The sequence below is a fragment of the Anguilla rostrata genome, chromosome 6 (assembly GCF_018555375.3).
Source record: "Anguilla rostrata isolate EN2019 chromosome 6, ASM1855537v3, whole genome shotgun sequence".
NCBI lineage: Eukaryota > Metazoa > Chordata > Actinopteri > Anguilliformes > Anguillidae > Anguilla > Anguilla rostrata.
Window position 1 is genome coordinate 14576098 of NC_057938.1, and position 19366 is coordinate 14595463.

The 19366-nt window shown below is 44.4% G+C and overlaps 1 protein-coding gene across 2 annotated transcripts in view; it reads right to left on the reverse strand.

Moving 5' to 3' along the window:
* The window catches only part of LOC135256611 (calmodulin-regulated spectrin-associated protein 2-like), a 43625-nt gene extending 24606 nt beyond the window's left edge, over nucleotides 1-19019 (reverse strand). Inside the window, exons 1-2 of one of the 2 annotated variants that reach the window (XM_064338550.1) lie at nucleotides 18333-19019; nucleotides 10704-10963 (exon numbers count right to left, since the gene is read on the reverse strand). In XM_064338550.1, coding sequence (XP_064194620.1) covers nucleotides 10704-10963; nucleotides 18333-18471 — 399 coding nt within the window. In that variant the 5' untranslated portion in view covers nucleotides 18472-19019. The remainder of the gene's footprint in view (nucleotides 1-10703; nucleotides 10964-18332) is intronic. The other variant, XM_064338551.1, reaches the window with a different exon arrangement.
* Between the last annotated feature and the right edge of the window lie 347 nt (nucleotides 19020-19366).

Here is a 19366-nt window from a genome sequence, read left to right on the forward strand (position 1 = left end):
GTGTTTATGCAAGTACCAGAGTACCCTTTACACAAGGGCTGCCCAACCCTGCTCCTGGAGATCCACCGTCCTATAGGTTTTCACTCCAACCCTAACAAAGCACTCCTCATTCAACACCTATAGATCTCGTCAAGCTGTTATTTTGTAGGGTCAGGTGTGCCAAATTAGGGTTGAAATGAAACCCTACAGGATGGTAGATCTCCAGGAACAGATGTTCAAATGTGAAAAAAAGCTTTTTGTTCGCTTTACAAAAGAGTCATTTATTTCCTTCAACCACCCTTTTATAAACACTTATGTTAAGTAGCGCCAATTCACAATAAATTGAGAGGGTTTCGCTCTTACTGCATTGCAAATACTTGGTTGCATACAATTATATCAGGTCAAACTATTTTTATTTCACAGGTGCCCTACTTGAAAATTTGCATTTAAATGGTATTATGTTAAAGGGTCACACATCCCAACAAAACAAAAGTTATCGGAACTTAAATGAATCAACTATCAAACCACCTACCTTTCCTGGCCCTATAAGATGCAATGTTCTTTGTGGGCCAAGTTGTCTAGCATGTCTTGGAAAAACAAGCATGCTTGAAAAAGAGGCCAGCCATCACTTATGTCAGAACCACTTGGGTGAGGGGTGAATCACTCAGTGGAGCAAGAAATATTTTTTTTGGCAAGGGCAGGATGTCGCACAAATCAAATGAGATCAGGAGTTTTTCCCTTGCAGGTAGCTCTGTTCAAAAACAGATGGTTTTCATTTGCATCTTGCACTTGAATGAATTAGGACTAGCAGCAGGTAGTTCTAATTCATTAGAGGATACGTAGCAGGAAATAAAAGAAAAAAAGAGCAAACTTTTCTATGAAGCTAACAGCTGGCTGAGTAGCAACTGAACAGAAGCAAAATGGAGTGACAAACTTGTATAAAAATGTACCGAGCTAATGTTACCTGCAGGTATTGCTAGTAGCTAGATAGCTGCATCCATCTTTTCAGAAAGGAAAACTCAGGCATGTCAAAACATAATGGGAAATGCCCAAAATATCCAGAGATTCCATATTGCACATGAGCCACCATTCCTCCTCTGAACATAGCATTGATGCAGTGTATACTGTCATTAATCATCTGCACCATCTGACACAGCTGTGCTGAAAGTTCATCCCTCAATCTGCTATCAGCACACTGTCAACACGCTGCTGTGTTGCTTTGCTCGCTCTAAGCTCACATGACTTACATTTAAAAAATAATCCATGTACACCAGATGCTTACTGAAGGGCCTCACTGAAGGGCCTCACTGGAGGAGACAAAAGATTCAAACCCACAACCTTCTGTTCCTAAAACACGAGCGGTCACTTCCGCCACGGCCGCATCTAACATTCTGGGTTACATGACTGCGAGAACAGACAGCCAGCCACACAGTGCACCTTTTCAACTCCATATCCTGTTGGATGCATTCTGATTCAATATCAGCAACAAGCTCTGTATTTCAGTTGGGAAACGGATAGAATATCAATGACCTGGGAGCGTGAACCCATAGCAGAGTGAAATTGACAGAATCTTTCCTCCAGAAGCACTACAGTGGAGACAAGGACTTTAATTTCATCTTGCCCTTCTCCAGAGTGACCTAATGGTAATGCTATTTTGTGTGTCATTGATGGTAGCAATCTCAAAGGCCCACTGCAGTCCAATATCAGCAGGTCAATGAAAAACGGTGGGTGCAGTACAAAAGAGTGACATCACTCCACCCTTAATAACCAGATATCATCCCAGACTGACTCCTGCCCAGTCTGCTGAACTTTGAACCCTCAGGACTTGGAGATATGCAGCAGCTACACAGATACAGGAGTGATGTCGTCGAGCCAGCCCGTTTACTGTCAGTGCTCAGACTAGAGCCAGTGTGGCATCATGGGATTGGTGGCCATACAGATCTTTTGATTCATTTGTTTTTTTATCAATATTCTCAATTGGGAATTCTGAGCTGTGTTTGCAGGCCCATCCAATCACTTCTTCAATTCAGGAAAGTGCAGGACAGAATAAGAGTCCTCCAAAGAAGGTGAAAGCACCACTTCTTTTCACTCTGCTCTCCAATAGCTGAGGTGTGCAGTTATCACACTGGAACACTGCTTCACATACAGCAGCTCCAGGCAGACTGCAGGCTTCCGAATACAACTGTGGTAGCAGAAAAAACCGAATACATTGTGTGGGATTCTCACCAACGGCCAGCATTATCACAGTTAGCTTTGGGCTCATTTCAGAGGCTGGCCCATCCGTTATAAAGGTGGGAGGAGATAAGCTGCCGCTGGTAAGGTCAGGAGAAAGGCAGAGGCATTCCAGACAAGAGCAAACAGTTTCAGACACAGTGCTGCCTCTCACCCGAAACACAATACTGTCTCTCATTCACTGGGGTGCTTAGCCCCACTGCAGTGACAGTTCCTTCATCTCACCACTAAATGGTGCTAATACTGCAGCGCCTGTGCAATGTCTGTTGTTGCTCACCCTTCAAGCTTCACGTCCTCTTGTCCTTAATGAATTGATTTTTCGCAACAGGCAGGCTGTGGCATTCCTGCATGCTCATTTCAGCCTGATGAACTAAAGGCAGGGGGATAACCAATGCCATGGGTCATGTGCTAGGCTTCCAAGTAAAAGCTAAGCTGTGTATAAAACCTTAATTTTAGGGGCTGCTGGGTGCCTCCTTCTGTTAAGGCACTGTTCTAGTGCATGGATGGGCCCCATGGCCTGGTTCAGAATTTGGACTGTGCCACTGGTGTCTCTGGCTGCATCGCAGGCCGACACACTCGAGCTATCATTTCACCCAGGGATGAAAGGCCGAGGGTATATTTGGTCAGGATTACAGCGTCTCATCACTCACTAGTGACTCCCCACTGGTCAATCAGGTGCCTGCAAGACTGTTGAGCTGAGAAGCTTATAATGGACTTACTAATTGGACATCGTGTGGCAAAAGCTTTTGTACCATTACAGATATTTCCTCATTGCCCGAAAACAGCACCCTGTGTTTCTCTGCAATATGTTGTTTTATAGGCTACATTATACTTATATAATCTTGTTGTAATGTTGCCTTTACTGATTCTCCAAATTGAGATGTGTAACACATGCAGAGAATTCTCAGCCATACTGCAACTCTGAACAAACAGGCTGTGAAAACGACCACAGCCCGGTGCTCTGTGTGCCAGAACAAAAAAAAACAAGTTTCCCTGAGATTTCCTTGATGTTTCCAAAATTAGAAAACACAAAGTGACTTTTTCCTGTTCCATCCTCCAAATGCAAAAAAAGTGCAGTTTCCCCTAAGATTATATCATGCTAAAACCACAGGAACAGTGCCACCCCTGGTCTTGGTGAAGGCAGTTTCAAGCCATTTCAGAATGACAACACATTTGAACAGACAGTTCCAGACAGTTTCCCTTTAAATTTCTGCAAATAAGCATAACAGGGCTCAACATTTTCCCATTTTAGGAGCATTTACTGCTGAAAACTGACGTGTGCAAACTGGAAAAACTATTTAGGAGCACATACTAATTGTGATGCATTAGTGGGTTCCTAGATTTGATCCATTTAGGAGCATGTGCATGTTTATTTTCACAGTTCACACATCAGCAAGTCCATAAGCATATAAACACACTTACACACACACACACACACATTGTACAAGGTAGCAGTACTTACATTTCACACTTAACTTACTTACAAAGCTGGACATTTCATTTGTGAGGTTATAAACCAGTGGGTGTGAGAGGTTGTGTGTCAAAGCTTTTACTGCCACAGCTAGATCCGTTATGTGTGAGCCACAGTTAAGCACCACCCACAGGGGAGCAACACTCTCCCCAGCTGGGATTCAAACCTGCAATCTTGAGGTCCCAGGCTGAATTCCATAAGACACAAGCCTACATTCCAGCCCAGAAAACCGGGGAGATGCTGGGTATTGATTCCAGGACTTACTATTGAAGCCCCTTTCATTCTTGCCAAGTTTCCTGCCAATGCTTCACAACAAAATGATGGAAAACCTCATAGATGCGTGTTTAAGACTGAATGCAAACAATCGGTTGCCTACTGAACTCCTGGGCACCCAGGTGCACTGTGAGACAGGGGGTGGGTGCTATGGGGATCTGAGGGTACTGAGGGCGGTGAGGTCAGACTGGGATGTCAGCCAGCCCACCCCAGACACTGGCAGTGCCAGCTGTTGGGTTCAGTTAAAGCGTTGGGGTGGCCCATCTCCCCTCTGGCGCACGAGGGGCACGGACAGCCTGCCGCGCAGGAACTTCGTCTGAGTAAACAGGATTCGGATCGCTTGTGGGGGGGAGGGGAATTCCGAGCGTGCCAAGACCCGCAACCCCCAGGCCGACCCGGCTTCCTCTGCCGAGACGTCACTCCAGGAATTCAATATCCTGACGGCACCTGAAGCACCTCCACCTGCCGCTCCGTTCACCCAGACGGTCCGTTCTGTACCTGCGCCAAGTAGTCTGCACGCGCGGCAAGCTCCCCTAAGTAAACAATACCCAGCGTGGGTCGATCCTCAGCTTATTAAAACAGCATTCTTTTTTGGCTTCCAGACTGAACATAAATAATAGAAGACGAAGTGAACAGACTATGGAAAAAATCTTTTTGGTGAAAAAAAAAAAAGAGGTTATGTCAAATTATGTCATTCTAAATCCCCAGTCTCAGGTCGAGAAATGTTGCAGCACATTGTATAAAAAATCAAGTAGCTGGAAAGGTCTATTTTTTTTAACCAATCAGGGGTAATTAGGTAAGGGTAAGGTTAGCTCCAGTAAATTTCCACCAATAGACAGAGAATGTGGAAAGTCTGTGTGGGGACAGAATGAATCATGGCGTACAGCCGGCAGGGTGAACTCCAACGCCTCCAACACAAATCCCTATTCAGTGCTTGGAAGGCGTCTCGCTGGACTGCGAAGCAGGTAACCATGACGACAGCGCAGAGGGGGGGTGTAGTGGTGGTTGGGAGCGACGGGCTCTCTGAGGGCCAAACCACAGAGACAAGTGGCCCCTGGAGTCTTCTACACGTGGAACAAGGAGTCACTGCAGGCTAAATAGCACAGTGTCTGTCTCAGTGATGCGTGGAATGAAACAGCCCAGTGGAGAATTTTTAAATAGACATATATAGGCCAATAGATAGCACCTTATTAACCCCCATGGGGAAATTCAGTCATCCCATTAGCAGGTAAAGAACAGCTAGAAGTTCACTACTTTTTCCACTCTCAAACAAACAGATACTCATTCACTGAGCCTTCTGTAGCCAAAGTCACACCTCAGAGAACAGCGTGGGGTCATGACACTTTCCAAAAGCTGTCCATCACATTGAAATGTCTGCCCCTCATAGGTGGTTATAGGACAACCCAGTATCAAAATATTGATGCCTGGACCCAAAATGCAAAAAGTAATTTGAACAGCAAAAGAGCCATTTACTATTATGAGCAATAGCAATTATTGTTCTGTCAGGGTAGCCAAGAGAGCATAGATGGATTAGATAGATATATAGATGGTGTATTTCACACTAACATGGAGCTGTATAGAACAATGTATAGAAGCGCTTGTCAGGCCAAGTTGAAAAGCAGATAGCTTTAGGGTGTTCAAGAGACAAAGTGTTGAATACTTGAGTCAACAGGCAAAAGAACGGGATTGGATGAGATGAATGGCCCATGCTTGTCATTGGTTTTCTTAAGATATCAATATTTCTGCATTGACAGAGACTACTCTGAGAGTTCAATCCCAATAAAGTTTCTTTTTTCTACAACATTTAGGCTAACACCACTGAGTCTGACCTTCAGTCTTCTGTTATCATCTATCCTCATGGAAACTAAATTTGAAATTTTCCAAATCCCGAAGACTCAGATATTCCTTAACTTCCTCACTTAAATTATTATTCACCACCCACAAATCCATATGCCTTTTCTGATTAGTGTTACGATGTTAGGCAGTATTAGGGGCGTTTATGAGTGACTGGGCAGTGCTGACAGTATCCAGAGATTGATTATTGGCTTCATGTTTACTTATGTGCCAATATATTCACCTGTTTCCTTGTGTTGAAAGAAAAATGTAAACAAACCCTTTTTTGAGTTAATGGCACATCTCGGAATTGGTGCGGAAAGAGACCCAGCAGTAACTGAAACAGCTTGTTTGGCTCTGGCTTCATCATGAGACAGAAGACAATAGTGATGACATACATCTCCATGGCAACAATGGCAAAATCGTATCAAATGATTAAAGATGTTTCTCTCAAACCAAATAGAGAATTTTTTATGTATGGAACAACACAGGCAGTAAATAATTGAAATATAAATTTGCAATCGTGTTATTCAGTGCCTCAACAAGATAATTTAAGCCTGAAACAGACCAACCCCAGCCCAGCCCCACCCTCAACGGTACTAGAACTTTCTTACTTAATTTTTTTGGTGTAGGTGTACATTCTGCACTCAATGCACACATTTTTACATGGTTTGTATGCACAGTTTGCTCATGATTAACTGTATCAGAGCCTTTGCGGACAGGCACTTTGAACGCAACAAAGATCGCAATTGCGTCACTGAGGCTCCTACAGTGATTTCATCCTCAAAGCACAAACAGGCCTATACAGGCACAAAAAAAGCAATGTATCACGGGAGATGGTGAACAGGAGGCAGCCGAGAAAACGCCTGTTTTCTTGTTTGTTTTATCACAGAGGAATAAGCGTACCACTTTTTATTGGACAGTAGGGATACAAAAAAGGTTGGTAAAATTCCACAGCAACGGCTACTTGAAAACACCCTTAATGTTACGACTGAACATAAAGGACAGAGGCGACTTTATCGCGCTCACCACAGCACTTCCTCCGCTCGCTTCCAGACTGATAGCGCTTCGTTTTTATTTGACAAAAGAAAAAAAAAACGGTGGACTGTTTTGAGCTGAACGTCAGGAAGTGCTTGCCACAGGACCCTCGCGCCGTGTGCAAAAACACGCTGACTCAGAGTGGAAAACTACCGAAGGAGTTCAGAGGCTACACTCCCTCGCCGGCGTCCCTCTGCCTTTTCCCCTGCTCGCCCGGCTCGGGAACGAATCCCCGCTTCTCTCCTGCTCGGCACACACGTCCTTTACCCCCCCCCTCGTAAAAGCTCCGCCTTGCAATCCCCGTAACCTCCACGCCCCAATCGACTATTCGGATCGAGTGAACGCAAGATGGCCACAGCCAGGCGTGCCGTCCCTTGATGCAGTAACGACCTGCCGCTTATCAAAATCAGCGCTCCTTCACAGCGGCTCCCGCTGCTTATGAATCAAACGCGCGTCGCAGGAATTCAGGCATTTCACCGCACGCCGGCGAGGGAGGAGCACCGTGAGCGGAGGTAAGCTGGCTGATTAACGGTTCCTTCGCCGCCGGGGGGGCTGTCTGGCTTGTCCGCGCCGCCGCCGCCGCCGACGAGCGTGCCCGGACACCGCCGCAGCACCGCCAGGCTAGTCCGACCGCACGCCGTAGCCATCCCTCACCTGGAGCCCGGCCAGCCGCCTCGGAGAAAACTGAAGAATCATCATTTTTCTCCTCCACTACGCCCCACCCCACCCCGCCCCCCCATGCAGCATAACAGTAACACCCTCCCTTCCTTTGTTCCTGCTCCCAATGGATGTCAGTGAACCACCAGAACAGCTTAGCTGAACCAACACAAGGATGAATCAAAAGTACATTTCACTGCTTTGACGTACAGAAACTTTGTGTGCACCTGACCACCGCAGTTATCCCAAGCTCCTGTTTGGGAACGGATAAAGCTGTGTTTTATTTTTTATTTCAGACCTGCTATGCAAACAGTTTTCTGCTTAATCAAATGTTTGTGGTGATGCTAAGTACCATAACACAACTTCGCCCGAGGGGACAATTTGAAACGTCAGTCTGCAGCCTATCCCAGACTGTGGGGGGGGGGGTGGATCTCAGGGGTCAGACGGACAGAAGAGAGCACTCTCCTGCTGACTGAGCGTGTTTCTCTGGCTGTCTGGGAAATGATCCATCCATCACTTCTGAGACACCACATACCATGACCACACAGCTCAAAACTCACCACTCCCTGCAATTCAGTAGGAATGCGTGTGTGTGCATGCTGGTACTGTATGTATGAGTGTCTGCATGTGTGACCATGTATGCATGTGTTTATGAATACAATCATATATACATATGCAAGTCTGTATTCACGTTTAATATGTGTGCATGTGTTCATATATATATGTGACCATGTGCATATGAGTAAGCACATATACACTTATATGTGCACAAGTGCATGCATACATGCATGTGCATTTGCCTATGAATGTGTATGTGTGTGAGTGCATGCCTACGTGTATGGTATGTACGCCTGTGCACACACCTATGTGTCCGTGTATGTGTGTGAGCACATGTCTAAGTACATGTGTGTGTGTACATCTGTGTGTATGTGTGTGGGTACATGCCTGTGTGTGTACGTGTGTGTCAGTGGACACCTGTGTGTATGTGTATGTATGTGAGTGCATGCCTATGCGTATTTGTGTGTGTATGTGTGTACATGCCTGTGTATGTGTGCATGTGTGCATGTGTGTGTGAATGCGCGTGTGTGTGTGCGTGTGTGTATGTCTGTGCGCGTGTGTGTGTGTGTCTTACATGTCTGTACATGTGTGCACAGACTGAGCAGAGGGGCGGAGCCCTCTGTTAAACAGACCCCAGGGACTGCAGTCCGTCCGCCAGCCAGCCAGGGAACGAGGCGTGACGGCAGAGGAGAGCGCCGCAATGCAGAGACCTGCAGCTCCAGCGCTTCTCAAAGCCAGAGCTCAGAGCAGGGCCAGTGCTACGCTAACCGTACAGCGCTAAATCCTCAGCACCAGCAAGGCCACAGGCTTAAATAAAGCACAGCGCTAATTCCACTGCACCAGCTACGCCACAGGCTTACATAAAGCACTGCTCCAAACTCATCCAGCCCTCACAACGAAAACGCTCAGAAAACAGAAAAGCATTCCGATCTCATAACCCATCCCTCCCCAGGCACGTCACAAAGACAGATGACCCCCCGGGTCTCTTTCCCTCCCTTAAAAATTCTACAATGGATAACATGAAATGAAAACACTATTGATTTACAGTAAATGAAAATGTGACACAGGATTGTGTGACACAAACAGATAAATTTAAAATATTGACTTGAATAGGAACATGATACTGTAGGTAGCAAGATGTTAACTTGATACATGATAAATCTTCCATCAAAAGCCTTCAGGCCTGGTTCCACTCAGATCAGCTGAAATCACACCCACTCAAATAGAATTTTTTTATTATACACTTCTCGTGTGTTTATTCCATCAATAGAGTGGAATTCTCTTAGTTTTACTACTCCAGCCGGTGTTCCCGGCAGATACCTAAATTCTCTCTAGTCTTTTCCAAAACCGAAGAAGCATTTAACCTGTCGCAATGACATGGAAATCTCTTGACATAAACTTTTCCAGCTGCAAAGAGGGAAACCCCAGGCCCTTTTCATTTTAAAATACAGTGCATTTTCACTGAAACACCAGTCATACCAGTGAAAAATTCAGGGCAAATGCTAGCATCTCTCATTCAAAAAGCAACAAGACATGGCACAGAAATGCAGTCTGCTTGCCATAAATGCAAGAAAAGACGGGCTACAAAGGGCTTTATGATAGGCTTCTATAGATCTGAAAGCATGAACGGGCAATGTTAAAAAATATATTTAAAATGTGTGTAACGCTGGAAAATGCTTTACTTTTCACACTATGGAAAATTCTGGTAAAGCTGTAGAAGCAAAACCATGTGAAAAACCTGGCAAAGCATTTAGCCTCCAATTGCTTAAAAAGTTGATCTTTACTCTGACAGACAGTGCACAATTAACAGGGCTCTAGAGTACTAAACCAAACTGTGTATTTCAAAGACACGTTTCTAACACTGGACTGAGGTATAGCCATTTAACCGAGAAAAAAAAACATGCTAAATTCAACAGGCTTGCTGATCTAATTAATATAGAGCCTTTTACTCCATCAATTATTCATATGGTAGTGCATTTATATGACTCTTGCTTACTATGAGTCACATCACTCTTAGAGAGAGAGAGAGAGAGAGAGCAAAAACTTAATAGCTAAAAATCATATTTCTGCCAAGAGAACCACATAATTTCTAAGCTGTTATAATATACACCAGTTATAAGGCCTCCTACAAATCAGTCAAAACGCACAGAGAGTTTACTATGAGACATTTCCACGCCACGTTCAGACAAAGAGCCTTATGTCACAAGGCATCTCATAGCCAGGGCACAGCATGGTTACATCACAGCCATCGCTTAATGTGATGCACTGGAATGGGACATGTCCCGGAATGGCTGAACAAGCGCTGTCTAAATGCAGCTCAGTTTCCAGAGACAGAGACAGAGAGAAACAGAGAGAGAGAGACAGAGAGAGGGGAGTGGGAGAAAAAACAGAGAGAGAGAGAACAAGAACATAGAGAGAGGGACAGGAACAGAAGAGAGAGTGGGGAAGAGAGAGAGAGACAGAGAGGGACAGAGAAAAAGAGACAGAGAGAGAGAAAAGTAGAACAACGAGGACACAGAATAATTGAAAAAGCAAGAAAGAAAAAAGAAAGAAAGAAAAAAGGGGAGAGACAAAGAGAGAGACAGGGAAATAAAAACTAAACTACGAGCAGGGAGAAAACAGAAGACTTTGCGTAGAGAGAGACGGCCGCTTGTCCGCTCACCATCTTGATTGGCCTCTTGCAGAGGTCCCTCTCGGTGACGAGCCGCTCCTGGTCGGTGACGTACAGGCCCTTCTGCGCCAGCGCCTGGATGACGGCGTCGTGCCCCAGCAGCGGCTTGGCGGCGTCGCTCTTCAGGATGAGGCTCCCGGCCCGGCAGTACAGCTCCGCCGACAGCAGCAGGTTCACCACCGGCGGCTTGATGTGCTCCTGGCTGTACTGGTCCGTGTAGAACGGCTCCTTCAGATCCTCCGGGACACTGTCTGTGAGAGGGGAGAACAGGGGTTCACACACTGCACAGCTGCTGTCATCAACCATGATGAGTGTGTGAATGTGCGAATATACAACAGAATCACTGCTGTCCCCAACCTCGATGAGTATGCGAATGTGCAAATATACTGCAGAATCGCTGCTGTCCCCAACCTTGATGCATGTGCAAATGTGTGAAAGGCTCAATCAAATCACCCCTGAGTCTCCTTGTACTAAGCTTGAAGAGGTTAAGCATCTTAAGTCTTTCCTCACTTACCCTCACTTATCCCCAATTCATAGATCTGATGGCTCTCTTGATCTATGATAATCATTTCATACTGATTCTGCATTTCAGTACAATGGTAAGACATACCAAAAAAAGTTTGCCAGTGGTGAGTAAATCCATCTGCTATTGCCATTTACCACAGGAGCCCAGTGAGGTGCAATATGTGTCAGAAATGTGGACACAGGCTGAAAACCCATCCCTTATGACTGCAGTTTCGTCTATAAACCCAGACTTACTGTAGCACTGTTAATCTAGACTTGGCTCTCCCTCCACATACTTCAGGCACATTCAGTCTTGGTGCTCTGTGTAATTAATCTCAACTCTTTTATTATGGGTTGCATTTATTATGGATATGAGTGTCTATTCTTATAGGTAGGCCACTCTGGAAAGGGTGCCTGATGAATGAATGTAAATGCAAATGATCCCTTATTCGCAAGCCGATTTGTCACCACAGGGGTAGTCTTGAAGGTATGAAGACTATACTTTATTGACCTCGTGGGGTAAATTGTCCTCTGCATTTTAATCCATTTCCGCTACTTAGGAGTAGTTGGCAGCTTCAGTGCAGCATCCGAGGACCAACTCCAGCTCTGAGGCCAGTGTCTTGGTCAAGGGCACTGGCAGGAGCAAACCTAACCTGACATACTGCACATGTCTTTCGGTGTGGGAGGAAACCGGAGTTCCCGAAGGAAACCCACACAAACATGGGCAGAACATGCAAGCTCTATGCATGCCGGCCAGGATTCAAACCCGGAGGCCGATGCAAACCACTACACCACCAACAGTGCGAACCACTACACCACTGTGTCACCCCTCAAAACAAAAGCCAAAGTTATATGAACTACTGAGAGCATGGGATCTTTCTGCAGTGTGTGTCCATGCCGCAACCACAAAGCCAAAGTGCCTTCTGAGCTGGACCTTGTAATCGGTGGGTGAGTACTGAACAGATTTCTACCAGGAGTAAGACAGACATCATCAAGTGATGTTGCAGAAATCAAACAAAGCTGGAAGTGTTGTGAAAAGCCATGAACCATTACTGAGGGAAAAATCATTTTACCACAGACCACTTCATCAGAATGCATGCAGCCAGCATGTTCCTTTCACTTTCTGGTGTGAACAGCCCTGTACGTCACTACAACAGATGGCCCCTGTCAACATCAATAAACACTTCATTACTGCTAATGGACAGTATATTCCGTGATGTAATTACATGCTGAATGGTGACATTGTCCATGATATCAACTTCACCTGTGGTAAGCTAATACAAACAGGTTATTTACCCTCCAGATCTTATCACTTTCTTGTGAGGATAAATACATGTGTGTCTGCCCCAAGTTACAGCTATGGGTGAAAACCTAATTGTGGAGGATGAACAATTCTCTGCATAGAACACTGACCCGCTACCTTTCAACCTGGTGCCACTGGCTCATAGCTTTCGGTGTTCTAGAGAAGACCCGTTTCTGCAAAACTGAATCCTCATGTGTGTCTAACAAACTGCTCAATATCCAAACACAAAACATCCCTTGAATGTCAAAATTCAGCCATACGGTTCTTATATTACATATGTATCTTCCTCCTTCTTGCATTGCGCTTCAAAATTGGCTACCGTGACGGGGTATTGACATTTAGGGCTCTGTCTAACATGTAGCAAACTCAGGCAGTCTCTGGTCTGACACAACAGCCTCCCATAGAAACAATGGATCCAGCCAAAGATAGCAGGGCTGAGTTAGATGTTTTTCCTTAAGTGTCGAGTACACGTGGAAAGAGGTGCTGTTGCCCCAGTGAACCCTCTCCACTCTGAAAAATCAATCGCTCCAGTTAATGGGACTGCGCTTCTTAAAGTAGGAGAGGTCCAGGATCACCACAAAACAAAAATGATGCCATAAACAGGTCATTGAGCCCATCTAGGCTCCTCATTAAGGCCTACCTCTCCAGACTGCAGAGCAAAAACCAAAAAATGACTCAATCAAAACAAGTATTTTAGTCTTATATTTTGACCTAAAATCTCATTTCGATTTTTTTGACAAAAATATTGTCGATGAGGACAGACAGTTCAAGATTTGCCAATGGGGTAAGAAAATTTCACTTGCCAAGAAAACAGTAACCTTAAACAGAAATATATAAAGCCAATATTTTCTTCTTGAGAGAAAAATGGTTTTAAGTCTCATTACAAGGCTAAAGCACCAGTTAAGACAGACTTTTTTTGCAGTGTGAAAGTCAATAATAAGGCCAAATGGCCTTTTCTCATCATTATGTAATGATATGCTCCTGTTCCATAGCCTCTCTGTATTCACCTATACGCCATTAAATGGGTGATCTCTGCATTCATTCACCTGCCCTGGATGCTGATATCTCCAGGTGCATGACTCCAGACGCATTCCCGTTTTTTCAGCGTCACCCGCCAAAAGCGCAAACGTGATATAAGCTAACTGCGACAGCAGCAGGCGGGCTGGTCGGGTTGCCATGGAAACCACAAGACAGGCCGAATCGATTCTTCTGCCAGCACAAGCCTCCCCAGTTAAAACGCACATTTCAAATTAAAGAGAGGAGGATGACAGCGTACTGTGGATGCACATTTCAAGGAGATGACAGACAGATCAGGGGACAGGAAGATAAAATAAAGGATCGCTAAGGAGTAACAGCAGAGGAAGATGTTCTGACGAGTAGCTCAGTATTGCCCCTTCATGTCAATGGCACAGTCTTGAGGGAAAAAAATACAGAAAAAGACGTTTACCTTCATTAGCATCGCACTTGACTTTCTCTGCACTCCCATCACTAATTATGGCACTCAACAATTAGCATTCTACATAATCTAAAAGAGTCACTCAACTTTCCTTCACATGACAGCCCTATGCCTGGACAAGACAACTACACAACCCATGCCGGGTTATTCTTCTGATGTCCTCTGTATGCTCCATGCAAAGCAGATAGCAATACAAATACATTTGCTAGCATTAGGTACAGCAGCTTCACAATGGTGACGACTGACCTAAAGCAGTGTGTAACCTGAAGTACTCTGCAATGCCCATCAGGAGGCGATGCATCTTAAAGTCAGCTGGACGCTTTCCAGTCCCAAACAGAGAATGTCATTTAACATTTATTGTCAAGACATTTAACATCAGCAGTGCAGGGTCAAAGCTTCAAGCTTCAGACCATCTGCTAAGGTGCTAAAGTAAATCACTTTTACCTTGTTGTACACATTTCACCATAAATCTGATTTAAAGGGTCTCATCGAATTAGCCAGTTGTAAGCTGCACCCAACAGATTGCACAAAACGGCTCGGGGCTAGAGACAGAACCACATTCTCCACGGGCCAGAAAGGGGCTGCATTTTCATAGTTGGGATTATAACCTGTGGATCAGCGCATTGTGTGGAGTTTTAAAGGGGGGGGGAGAAATCGTAGACAAACCGTTAATGGAGGCCGTTTCCGCTCTGGTGCGTGTGACTCCGAACATCCTCGCGCTGATGGCAGCCCCTCTTAAAGTGGCAGCATGTTTTTTTGGTCAGAAATGTCTGATAGGTAGCTGCTGCGGTGCTGGGCACATTGACCCTGCTTTTAGTAAGATCTCAGTGTGAGAAGGCTCTCTCCATGTGGTAGTTCAGTTGGAAATTATCTGCCTACCCCCCACTGTTTAGCGGTTGTGCTTGAAATTGGCCCCCCCCTGACCCCAACTGTGCAGGGAGGGATTCAGGTGTGGGATTTCTCAGTCCCTCTTCCTCCATTATCTCACCGGCACTGCAGGGGAGAGTTCTCTTTCAATATGAAAATCTGGCCCAGCACTTAAACTGAAATTTTAAATTGATTGTTATTTAGCATGGTAGCCATAAGTTGTCATAAATATAAAAGTACGACTACACGTGTACAGCGATAATAAAGCTACTACTCTAAAGCTTGGGGGAGGGGAGGTTGAGAAATCTTACATCTAAAGGTAACCCCCATCTTCCCCTTCCCCAACTGCTTACCACTACCCCCACCATATGCAAGTTGGGTGGCCATCAAACACCACCAGGTACAACAAAGACATGAAAGGGGGAGAAAAGCTGCCCTGGAAGGTGTCAATTCAAGAGACAACAAGTCGTTTATAACAGCTACTTGCTAATCCCACCAGTATGGCTAATCCAAAAGGCCAAAACACAACGTCACGTAAATATAAGGTTAAATTAGTGGTGCAAGCTGGCATTTCCAAACCCAATCCTTTTTCAAAAATGTTCCATTTTAAAAACAGAGAAAAAACTGAGTGTACCTGGATGTATGCAAGACTCAATTTAATCAGGTTCTATAGGTCATTTCAGTAGACCATGAACTATGAGGCACACAGCCTCTTCAGCAAGCACTTCACCGCAGGTCAGTCCGAAGGTGCACGGTCAGAGAGAGCTCCTTCTTTTGTGTCTGCCTTTCAAAGAGGAAGGGGTCAGGAAATAGCTTTCACAGGAAAACAAAACATTGGAAAGACCATTATGGAGGAACTGCAACCATTCACGATGACCCACCAAAAAAAGTTATTAATTTAGGCTACTTTTGCTAATGTGAATGTGTTTCAATTGCTTTCATTAGCCACCTGAAACCTGCTGCATTGACCAGGCCTTGCGTGATCTACAAACCAGCCAGGACTTAACCTCACCTCCTGAGACTAAACTGTACTTCAAGATCCGGGCCCAGGCCAAGTAAATCTATTAATCACAGACAAAGCACTTTTCAAAAAGAGCTCAGTACCTCCATTTTCTGTTAATAATAACAGTTCATTCAATTTACGCACAGTTTCATGGCAAATCATTCTTTAAAATATAAGCTTAATTTAAGTCTAAAGAAAACAAACACATGAAAAAGACAAAGAAGCTGTTGATCTTCTGATACTCTATGGTTTGGAATTTGTAGCCTGGGCTACATTGCTTGAAAATCCACTGTTTATTTATCACAAGTTTATAATAGCAAAGACACATGAAAATTAAATAATATTTAAAGCTGCAATGATGGCCACAGCTTCCCTGCACTTAATAGCTGTGGACTAAAAGACCTGAAAGGAGGGCTCCATACAAGTTTCCCTGATGCAATAGAATATAGTGCTGTCACACTTCATGCTTACACCCACGACACAGATGTTCTGCAGAAGAAAAACCTTTGTTGCTTCTCTCTGAAAAAGACTATTTATAACTACGCTACTGCAGAAACGCAGCAGCATCAAAGGGTGCAAGTCACTACTGATCAAGTCATGGCCTCTAATTTGAAAGAGAGTGGGCACAACAAATGGCAAGTTGTGTTTCTGGACCGTGTTGTTTATAATTTTATCATCTGTAAGCACTTGAGAACAGAGTAACCAGTGACAATGTAGTAGTGTGTGAAATGAGACAATCGTCTTGCCATTTTCCCAAAATGCTATGCGCTGGCCATGTGACCACTGTTCCTCTGCCCCGCCCCCACAACCCAAAGTCACCCAGACATCTGGATCCCTTTGTCCCAGAGTTCACGGTTAAAAAGCCACTTTCCCTTCAAGGATCTACACAATTTCAGGCTGCATGCTGTCCATGCCTAATGGCATTTTTGTGGAACACTACTGTACTGAAATTACATTCCAAACTCATGAAAACGAGAACAAGACACAGGACTGTGCAACAATCAAACATGCCTTTCAAAGAGGCAGCCATTTATTGTGTGGTGTTTACACACTATGACTGAGATATGAATCTTACTTAATGAAGGAGTAATGACAACACAGCATTTACAAGAACAATTCAACAAGCTCATACTCAACACTAAAAATGTGCATGGCCCTCTTAAGGTCTTACATTTGAGGTAAAACACTGATTCATATTTCAAACAGCTCCCCAACTGTCTGAACCAGGTATAAACGTAAACCACACGACAGACAGGGTGGCAAATGAACTATTAAAGAAAGGGGAATTCAATTCCCCCCTGCAAGGGGATTTTTACAGCACTGTCCAAACCAATGCTGTTGCGGGTCCTGGAGCAAACCATGACGTACCACATGCATAAACTTTAATGTTCAGTACCGAGGTATTGAAAAGTACTCCCATTTCTCATGCTCTGCACTCGCGCCCCCCGCCCCCCGATGGTCTGCTAAAATCATTCATTACCCAGCTGGAGTTCATCCCAAAACCAAGAGGCTGGAAGGAATGACTGTATTAGGTCTGTTTGCCAGGTCTTCCTGGATACCTTAGGATACAAAGAGGGGAGCAGTCGCAGGGACAGTGGTTCATTCACATCCAGTGCAGTTTTTAACTGTGTCGATATAATACTGTACTGTGCTGACCAAAAGACAATTATCAGCACATTCTGAAACCTTTCATACTCAAGGAGCGAGGATGTGGGAGAAAAAAGGCAACGAGCTCTGATCACTTCCTGTCTTGCCTTCACGAGCCCCTCCATGAGCTTGGATTGGGTGGAACAGCATAATTTCAACTGCTGACAAAGTTTCTTATTATGACACGTGAGTGTCATGAAAATAGTCTCCAACTGCAACTATGCGCTGTTAGCAATGGTTCGTCCACACATCAGGCGTAAATCTATAAGCAGTAAATAAAAAAGTAGTAGCCTATTGTACTACATAATACAACTTTCCCCACAATACACGTAGCTCCGTACTGATAATAAAAACACAACAATGTCAAACAGTGAACTTTTCGACGTGTTAATTTTGCTTCTGGATGTCATTCTGCAGAATACATTAAATACATTTTACTTACGTAATATGTCAGCTTCAGGACACACGCAACAGTTAGCAGGCCTACTGCAACTGCTATGCAATGCATGGCATGACACAACTTTTTTCGACTACATTATTTTAAATTATGAATGTTTACTCTCATTAAAATTATACTCATATTAAATAAGTAGTAGGCTAGGCTCCATTCGTAATATTTGAATTCGTGATGCTGTATCTTGAGCAAATAAATCAAAACGCTGTACAGGCCGAATTTTAATAGTAGCTCCTTTTCTATATTTTACCCACCATATTAATGTTAATAGGATATAGGATGCTAATAGGGTATAGGATATATTATACATTAAACGTAGCTTAATCATTTAGACTACTTGAGCGTTCATTTTATAGAGAAATAAAACAAGAAATTACGCCACCTACCTGTCCCAAAGGCTTTGGCCACCAGCCATGTCAGGCTACAACGGATTTTAGCCCTATTAAAATCATAATGATCAAAAGCTTTTATGGCTGGAACGATAAAGGTCTTTTTAATTTCTTTTCCGTCCGTCACATCACCCATAGTAACACCCTGAAGTGTCAATTCCCGTTTTATGAAACAGATGGTTTGCTACCAAGCAACGGAAGCAGATGACATCCCTCCAATGGAATTTTTAATGCACCAAACGTTACTTTCTTTGCGTTTTGAGATTCCACATACAGTTTTCTTCCTGATGAAGCACAGTGATATTTACATGCCCAAGTGGAATAGAGACTCTGTTCAGTTATATTTCCACCGGGTTGGCGTGGTCAATCCAGCGAGCAAACCCGGGAACTGCAGTGACTAGCCCCCTTGTAATTCTCATCCATTCTCAAGCATTGTCCCCAAACGACTGTGACTATTTTAGCATTTCACCATTTTTAATCAGCCTGCATATTTTTTTTTCGTAGGGAGAAAGAACTCAGAATCCATCCCGAAGAAGACTTGCCGCGTAGACAAACGGTCTGTGACTATTAATTTCCATATTTTTGGCTTGGAATTTTACGGTTCCAGTTCTTCTGTTGAATCTCAGTCTTTCCCCTCTCGCTGCGGTTTTCCTGCCGCACTGTCTGTATTAGGTTGTAGCCCATTGCGCCTGCGCGATCCGCCCAAAGAACGGTCGGACAGAAACGGCGTAGCCTGCCCCCGCCAGTTGTGCATTCGTTTAACTGAGAGTTCGTGTGTAAGCCAAAATGAATAAACAGTCTTCCAGTGGGGTTTTTCTCAGCTGTTACTGGTTTTGTCACGGCTGATCCTGTGCTGGGCCCACTTTCCAAGGCATAGAAAATATTAGTTGAACTCATAGGCCTAGTTGTGAAATAACTTGTTAAATTGGTTGCTGAACTTTTTCACCATGAGATGCTACAACATCATGAATGCTCAAAGAAGTTGGCACACACGCTAATTTCAAACATTCACTTTTGAACATTTGAATCAA